The 9638-nt window shown below is 38.0% G+C and overlaps 1 protein-coding gene across 1 annotated transcript; it reads right to left on the bottom strand.

Moving 5' to 3' along the window:
- LOC113615324 (olfactory receptor 1094-like) lies at positions 1–962 on the bottom strand. The gene is made up of 2 exons (XM_027097548.1): positions 513–962; positions 1–384 (listed from the first exon to the last, which is right to left on the bottom strand). The coding sequence occupies exons 1-2, from the start codon at positions 960–962 to the stop codon at positions 1–3; spliced, it is 834 nt and encodes a 277-aa protein (XP_026953349.1).
- Between the last annotated feature and the right edge of the window lie 8676 nt (positions 963–9638).

Below are 9638 nucleotides of genomic sequence, written 5' to 3'. Positions count from 1 at the left end.
TCATGGAAATCTGGGTATGGGGAGGGGGAAGAATTGTGAGGTCTTCCTGAGAACATTCCCAAATGTTTCCTTCACATCTTTGTTCCTCAGACTGTAGATCATGGGGTTGAGCATGGGGATGACCACTGTGTAAAATATAGAGAACAGCCTTTCCCTGCCTAGTAAGTACTCAGAGGTTGGGCACGAGTAAATGAATACCATGGTTCCATAGTACAAACTGACATCAGTCAGGTGGGATGCACAAGTGGAGAATGTCTTATGTTTGCCCTGGGCTGAGGGGATTCTGATGATAGCCATGAAGACACATGTGTAGGAGACCAGGACTACTGTAAGGGACACAGACACATTAAAACCACCACAAACAAACAGGAGGAGCCGAAGGACCTGTGTGTCAGAGCAGGAGAGTTTTAAAGGGGAGAAATACCACAGAAGTAATGAGTGATGACATGGGACTTACAGAAGGCCAGATGAAAGGTTGTGCTAGTGAGGAGCACTGTGTTCATTAGGCCCACTGCATAGCTGGCAGCCACTAGCTGCAAATAGAACCTTGGAAATATGATGATATGGTAGAGCAGAGGGCTGCAGATGGCCACGTAGTGGTCATAGGCCATGGAGGCCAAGAGGAAGAACTCAGTGACAGCAAAGATCACAAAGCAGCTTGTCTGGACCACACAACCAGAGAAGGAGATGTTTTGGCAACCAGAGAAAAACCCCATCAACATTTTGGGGATGGTAATGGAAGAATAACATAAATCAATAAAGGACAGGTTGCTGAAGAAGAAATACATGGGAGTGTGGAGTCGGGAGCTCACCACAATGAGAACAAGGAGGCCCAGGTTTCCAACTACTGTGACTGCATAGATGAGGAAGAAGAGGGCAAGGAGGACGGGCTGAAGCTGAAGCTCATTGGTGAAGCCCACAAGGAAGAATTCGCTCAACTCACTGGCATTGCCTGCTCCCATTGGGCCACTGCAGGTCTGCGGGAGGGATATGCATGACAATAGGGAGACGTGTACAGCTCAAGTCCTTAAACAGAGACCTGTAGGATCTGGTCCTGGCTACCTAGGGCATGACACACACAGTTGTGTGTGTCAACTGTGACAAATACTTGATCCTGGCTCACTTATTTCTTGCTACCCTCCAGCCTATTGTATACAAGGTTTAAAGGTATGAGAATGGAATTTGAAGTCAGAAGAATGGTTCTTAATCTCAAATTTTGCCACTTATTTTCTCTGTGACCTCGGGGGAGTGTCTTAACCTCTCCGAGTCTTCTTTGTAAACAGGGATAAAATACCAATCTTGTAAGACTGGTTGTAAGGACTAAAGGTGATAGTAGGTGTATGTAAAATATCTAGCAAGGCATGGGAAGAAAGCAGGTACTCAGTGAATCCTAATTTTCTTCTTCCTTCTCCATACTTTTTCTTCCCAGCACCAAACCTGTCCTCAGCCAAAGTTTAACCTGAATATAAAGTCAAGGACACAAATCTTAGACATGGGAGGGACTCTACAAACTTACTAGTTTTTTCATTATCAGTTGTGTGTTTGAGGGACAGCAGGGGATGAGTGGAGGGGGAATATAATATAAAACAATAAAATATAGAGGTAAGAGGGCAAGCTCCAGGATCAATTATAGGGGGGTTAGAATCCAATACTATGGCTTACTAGCTGTGTGACCTTAGACAAGCTAGTTAACCTATCTGAGCTTCAGTTTCCTCACCTTTAATATGACAGTACCAAAATTTTCCTACTTCATTAATTTACTGTGAAGATGAAATAATTCATGTAAAGCACTTAGCACAGTGTCTGGTGGACACTAGGCATGTGGTAGCTTTTATAATGATTGGGAATTTCCTAGTTTGTCTGTTCGAACCACACAGAGGCCCCTTTTAGATTCTCCCATTTGCCTCCTTAAGAATCCTTCCCTAACTTAGCTCCTGTTACTACTCATTGTGTTGTGATTCTCCAGTGTGTTGAGGCAGTAAAAAGGGTGAGAACTACTACTCTAATCTAATACTGTTTTCAAGATCTAATACTGTTTTCAAGAGGGAGAAATCCAGAAATCAGGACATCAAAAAGGGAGTAATTTGCCCAAAGTTGTCCCGGGATTTGATGGAAGTGCCAGAACTCGAACCCAGGTGTCCGGTCTACAGTATTCCTTCCACTTGGAGTAGGTAACAGCCTCTGACCTCTCTTCTTTCAGAAACATGGAATCCATATCCCTATCAGAACACAGGGAGCAGCTTAGAAATCACAATGTTGAATTCTGCTTAGGGCCATTTCTATCCTTTCTCTTAGTCAGGAAGATTGACAATGCCTAACCGTACTTTATTTTAATATTGTTTTTCCTGTTAAGAGCTGAGACAGTGAAGGACAAATTATAGCATTGCACAGAGAATTTATATCATTGGATTTAGAGTCAGAATATCTGGGTTTGAGTTCTGATTCCATACTATTTTTTGCTCTATAGAATTTGGTAAGTCCTTTCTGGGTCATAGTATCTTCACCTGTAAAATGGGCATAATAACACTCGCTCTTCTGTACTTACAAGATTACTGCAAAGATCCAAGGAGAGTCTCCAGGAAAATGCTTTGTAAAGATAAATATAGTCAGGGCAAATATTCAGAAAGCATGCACTGGGATAGCTGTCAACTTTTAAAAAGTTCTATGACGATTGCTAAATTGCTGCTTTTGAGCCTCCTCCTCCCTGGGTGTTTCCCTGACACCTGCCAGCACACCTTGGCTTTCACAACACTGGCCTCCCTGTTCTTGTGGGCTACAAGGGAGACCCTGGAAGAGAAAATTAGATTATCCTCCAGCAACCTGTAAGTTAATGCTTGTTGCCCTTCTGCCCCTCCAAAGTTGTGGCTGCCTGCTTTTGGCTGGTGTTCCGTTAAAGTCACCTTTATGGCCATCTTTGGGAACTGAAATTTCCACAGTACATAGTACTGGTTGTTAAAATTTTAAATATTATCCTGAATATATTAATAAATACCATTAATAAAGTACCTAGTAAGTGCCACACATTATGCTGGGTGATTGACATAAATCATTTTACTTAATCTTCTTAACCCCTTAGCAAGTAACTACTATTATTAGCATTTCCACCTTACAAACCAGGCAACTGAGGCTTGGAGAATTTCAGTGCCTTGCTCAAGATCTCATAGCTGTTAAGTGGCAGAATCTACATTCAAATATGGTTCTGCAATATTCTAATGCTATTGTTGTATCCATGTTGTCCTTTCTAAATATAGAGTCATACAATTAGAGATTGTTAGTTTTTCCTAAGGGATTTACAAATCTATCCTTTCTCTGTTATCATGCTAATCTTGGAAATAATCAAGATGGTTTCTCTTAACTTTATAGATGATGAATTGAAGCCACAAAAAGTTATGTACTTTGTTCTTGGACATGCATGCATTCATTCACTCAACTAATATTCATTGGATGCTTGGTGTGTTCCAGGCAATGTGATAGGCACGACGGGTATTCTCATGGACTTTACAATCTAAAGGAAGAGATGGCCAACCAACCAACCAACAAACAAATACATAAATAATATTTGAATAATAAAATTATAAAGAAAACCAAACAAGCTAACGGAATAGAGAGAACTCAGAGTTTGGAAAGGCAACATTAGGTAGAGTGGAAGGTAAAACCTGCCTGAGGAGTTGATATTAGGAGCTAGAATCTGAATGGAGAGAAGCTAGCCATACAGAGTCCAGAGTACACCCAGATGCTTAGTGACATTGTCAGGAATAGAACCGAGGTCTCCTAGATTCTACCCAGAGCTGCCGTCTCCAGGTGGAAGAAAGTTGACTAGGAATGACTGAATATGTGGGACATTCAAAGTTTAATCTGCAAGCACCCCTGTCCTTTACCACCCACCTTTATTCTTTGAATGTCTCTAGAAGTCACAAATATCCACCAGCCACTTTTCTGTTTCTGTACTCATTGAAAATGCTTCAGCTCAGCATCAGTGGTTGGGCTTTTCTCCAGATGTTCCCTTGGCAAGCGCAGATAAGTTTGTGTGCCCACAACAGTAAAGCCTCTGGAACTAAGCTCCAAGTTATACTTCCCTCCCCACTTCCCCCTCCAGGCTTGGCCTTTTCTGTGTAATTGGCAGAATCATTAATATAGCAAAGTTTCTGTCTTTGTGACTGGTCTCCTGAGATGCTGAGGAAAGTAAGCTCAAGGACTGAGCAGCTGTGATGTCCAAGATGGCTGAAGCAGTAAGCAGAGCCATCCCCAATTGGGTGTTTTCACTGACTCATACTGAGAGTTGGGGGACCTGTAGTCACCACTGAGATGTTTTGGGAAGAGTTGGAAGAATCAACTTGACTATGAGATATATCGTGTTATAAACTTTTTATCTAAAATACATTCTTAGTCATATTAAAAAGTCTTACCCATAATTAAAATACCAGTTGTTTCCCCAAACATATGAATTCTAGGAATTAAGGATAAATGACCAATACAGAAGATGGTAGTAAGAATATATTTCTCATTTTATGATCTGTCATGTTACTTTGTTTACTCAACCTTTTACTCTGATTATAAACTATAAATTACTTTAAACATTAAGGAATTATTTAATTAGTTTTTATGTGGTCAGTAAAGTCTCTAAGTGCCACTCAGTGTTCTAATAACATACACTTGTACCTGAGATATATGTGGCAGCCAGCTGCCTTGTACCATACTGTTTCATTTTTTATCAGACTGGATTTGGTTCTATGCATTTATTTTTTCTATTCAATAAATGTTTATTAAATATCTGTCATATGCTTTTCATTGTGTTAGGACCTGGGAATACAAAATCAATAGTAAATTAATAATATCCCCTGCATACACTCCATTCCCACTCCCCAATACATGCACACGTGTGGATGTGCTCACACACATGCACACATAGTCTCTCATCTGGAAGGCAAAAGCAGCTTCAGTCTCCTTTGGTGCTGGCTCATTAGCAGCTTTTATAGAAAATACCAAGTTGTTATGCGTTTTACGGGCTAAAGCTATTGATTTTAAAGCAAGAAAATTGTTTAAAAACTAGACTTTATAGACATGTCTCTTGTGGGCAGATTCGTTTAATTCTGTTGCTTGGCTGTGCAGATTTTGTAGCCATTTAAAGGAGAAACTATTTTTTTCTTCAAGTTAAATTGTGGTACATTAGGTGATATTTGAACCAGTTTATGAGCTTCTGTTATGGCATGATGGGCTGACTCACGTCATGTATTGAAGAACGCTGCCCCCAAATTTCATTATCTTGGGGCATTACACCGCACAGGGTAAAATGAGCCATTTTGTTCATCACGACTGCAGCCTTTGCTGAAATGGAGGTTATGGGATAACAACTTAAAGGCTAACTCATTAATGCTCAGGGACGAATGAAGTAATGTGCCAGCAGACCAAATTTTCATGTAGAGACCTGTATCTCTTTCCCATGTTGTGATATATTAATGGGGATGTCTTTATCCATTGTCACTGCCTGTAGACATTTGAATACCGTAGATGCAATACCTTCTGGGCACTCAGCCTTGCACACTAACTACTTCTCAAACTCCAAATATCTCTCAATGGCTAGAAGAAAAATTGTGATGTGCCATAAAATGCCTAATTTATAAGGATTTCTAACAATGGCATCAGTGTAGTCCCTGTTTTTTTCTCATAGGTGTTTATTAGTGAGCATTGCACCATCCCTAACTATTTGATAGGGGCAATGGAGTAAATTAGTTCTCCAAATTATGAAGGCTGTGGATTTATGCCTCACTGAAAGCATTTCCTTCCTTGCAATGCCAAAGTGAGTGACCTTTCTGACATTTCTCCATCTGTGCCATGCATTTCTGGAGGACATGAGGAATAGTCTTGATGATACCCAAATGTGTTTCCCCTCTTTGTATTTTTTAAATATTTTACACAATTTTTAAATGTTACTTTCCATTTACAGTTATTGCAAAATATTGGCTATATTCCCCGTGTTGTACAATACATTCTTGAGCCTGTCTTACACCCAACAGTTTGTGCCTCCCACTCCCCCACCCCTATGTTGCCCCTCTCCCCCCCTTCACTGGTAACCACTAGTTTGTTCTATATTTGTGAGTCTGATTCTTTTTTGTTATATTCACTAGCTTGTTGTAATTTTTAGATTCCACATATAAGTGATATCATACAGTATTTTTCTTTCCCTGTCTGACTTATTTCACTTAGCGTAATGCCCTCCACCTCCATCCATGTTGCTGCAAATGGCAAAATTTCATTCTTTTTATGGCTGAGTAGTATTCCACTGCATATATATACCATGTCTTCTTTATCCATTCATCTGCTGATGGACACCTAGATTTCTTCCATATCTTGGCAATTGTAAATAATGCTGCTATGAACATTGGGGTGCATGTACCTTTTTGAATTAGTGTGTGTTTTTGGTTTTTTTGGATATATACCCAGGAGAGTGATTGCTAGGTCATATGGTAATTCTATTTTTAGCTTTCTGAGAAACATCCATACTGTTTTCCATGGTGGCTGCACCGATTTACATTCCCACCAACAGTGTATGAAGGTTCCCTTTTCTCTACATCCTTGCCAACATTTGTTATTTTTGGTCTTTTTGAAAATAGCCATTCTGACAGGTGTGAGGTGATATCTCATTGTGGTCTTGATTTGCATTTCCCTGATGATTAGGGATGTTGAGTATCTTTTCATGTTCCTGTTGGCCATCTGCATTTCCTCTGTGGAAAATTGTCTATTCAGTTCTTCTGCCCATTTGTTAATCAGGTTGTTTGTTTTTTTGATGTTGAGTTGTATGAGCGGTTTATATATGTTGGATATTAATCCCTTATCATTTGGAAGTATTTTATCCCATTCAGTAGGTTGTCTTTTTACTTTCTCAATTGTTTCCTTTGCTATGCAGAAACTTTTAAGTTTAATTAGTTTATTTTTGCTTTTATTTCCTTTACTTCAGGAGACGGATCCAAAAAATATATTGCTGTGATTTATGTTAAAAAGTGTTCTGCTTATGTTTTCCTCTAGGAGTTTTATAGTATCTGGGCTTACATTTACGTCTTTAATCCATTTTGAGTTTATTTTTGTGTATGGTGTTAGAGAATGTTCTAATTTCATTCCTTTAAATGTAGCTGTCCAGTTTTCCCAGCACCACTTATTGAAGAGGCCGTCTTTTCTCCATTGTATATTCTTGCCTCCTTTGTCATAGATTAATTGACCATAAGTGTGTGGGTTTATTTATGGGCTCTCTATCCTGTTCCATTGATCTATGTATCTATTTTTGTGCCAGTACCATACTGTTTTGATTATCATAGCTTTGTAGTATAGTCGGAAATCAGGAAGCATGATTCCTCCAGCTCTGTTCTTCTTTCTCAAGATTGTTTTGGCTATGTAGGGTCTTTTGTGTTCCCATACAAATTTTAAAATTATTTGTTCTAGTTTTTGGCCATGCAGTGTGGCATGCAGGATCTTAGTTCCCTGACCAGGGATTCAACTCATACCTCCTGCATTGGGAGTGCAGAGTCTTAACCACTGGACCACCAGGGAAGTCTTATTTGTGTCTGCCTTAATTTCTTTCATCAGTGTCTTATAGTTTTTGGAGTACAGGTCTTTTGCCTCCTTAGGTAGGTTTATTCCTAGGTATTTTATTCTTTTTGATGTGATGGTAAATGGGATTGTTTCTTAATTTCTCTTCCTGATACATCATTATTAGTGTATAGAAATGTAACAGATTTCTGTATATTAATTTTATATCATGCAACTTTACTGAATTCATTGGTGCACTCTAGTAGTTTTCTGGTGGCATCTTTAGAATTTTCTGTGTGCAGTATCATGTCATCTGCAAACAGTTAATTGTATTTCTAAATTCAAGCAATGAACAATTAGAAGTAAAAATTTTGAAAATATATGTATATCATTTTAAATGGGTCCAAAAAAGAAATTGCCAAGTATTAATATAACAAACTTGTATAGGATTTGTATGCTGACTACTATAAAATTCTGATGAAAGATTTCAAGGAAGATATAAATGGTGAGACATACCATGAGCATGGATTGGAGGATTCAATGTAATAAAGATGCCAATTCTCCCCAAAGTAATCTATAAATTTAATGCAATAGCAATGAAAATCCCAGCAGAATTTTGTGGTTATTGTTACTATAGACAATAGGAATTTCCATATTCTAAATTTTATATAAAAGGAAAAAGAAAATAAAATAGCTAAAACAATTTTGAGAAAAAGAACAAAGTTGAAGGACTCACACTAACAGGTTTTAAAACTTTGAATAAATCTACAGTAATGAATGCAGTATGCATTGGCAAACGAATAGAACCTTGGATCAATGGACCAGAATAGATAGTTGAGAAATAGACCCATGCAAATGTGGCCATTTGGTCTTTGACAAAGGTATAAAAGCAATTCATTGGAGGAATTGTAGTCTTTTCATCAAATGGAACAAACGGCCATTCATATGGAAAAAATAAAAATGAACTCTGACCTCAACTTCACACCTGATACAAAAATTAATTCCAAATGGTGCATAGATATAAATATAAAATGTAAAGCTTTAAAGCTTATGGAAAACATAGGAGAAAACTTATATAATCTGAGTTTAAGCAAAAGTTCTTAGAAAGGAAATGAAAACCATGATATGTAAAAGAAAAAAATAAATAAGTTCTTTGTTAAAATTAAGAACTTTTTCTCTGTCAAAGGTGCTGCCATGAAGATGAAAAGACAAAGACTGGGAGAAAATATTTGCAATTCATACATCCGACAAGGGACTTGTATCCAGGATATATAAATAACTCTGAAAACTCAACACCAAAAAAACAGTCCAATTAAAAAATGGGCAAAGGGCATAAGCAGACATTTCACTGAAGAGAATATACAGATAAAATAAGCACAGGGGAAGATATTTAACATCATTTGTTATTAGGCAGATGCAAATTAAAAACAAGATAACACTATACACCTATTAGAATGTCTTTTGGAATACTAGTCTGGTGAGAATGTGGAGCAACTGGAATTCTTATATGTTGTTCTTGGGAATGCAAAATGGTACAGCCACTCTAGAAAACTTATTGGAAGTTTCTTATCATGTTAAAAATGCACCTGCCATATGACCAAGCAATTGTACTCTTGGTAATTTTTCTTAGAGAAATGAAAACTTATACTCAGATAAAATTTTATATACAATTGTTTATAACAGTTTTGTTCATAATAGTGAAAAATTGGAAACAATCTAAACATCCTTCAATGGATGAGTGGTAAAACAAACTGTGGTACAGCCATACAATGGAATACTAACTACTCAGCAAAACAAACAAAAAACATTTCTGCCCTGGAAGCTCTTACAGTTTCAGACAAATGCATTTGGATGTAAATGGTTTACAGCCAACAGAATAAAGTCATTTGACAACATTACTAACTAAAGGGAGGTCAAGATGTTTATGATTACCATGTTGTGGATTAGACCTGCTAGTGGTGGAATGAAAGGACTTGGGAAATAGAGAAACATGAGCCAGAGATAAAGTCATTGGATACTTATGAAGTGCCTTCTGAGCTCATGCAGTGCACTATCCTAGCAATGGGGACTGGTGAGCTTAAAATTTATTGTACAACAAGGAAATATGTAAGTGATTG

This window comes from Aethalodelphis obliquidens, unplaced genomic scaffold, assembly GCF_003676395.1.
Source record: "Aethalodelphis obliquidens isolate GAN/ISIS:26980383/991018 unplaced genomic scaffold, ASM367639v1 scaffold115, whole genome shotgun sequence".
In the NCBI taxonomy this organism is placed as follows: Eukaryota; Metazoa; Chordata; class Mammalia; order Artiodactyla; family Delphinidae; genus Aethalodelphis; species Aethalodelphis obliquidens.
The sequence above is the reverse complement of the archived record's forward strand: the minus strand, read 5'-3'. Positions and strand labels throughout refer to the sequence as shown.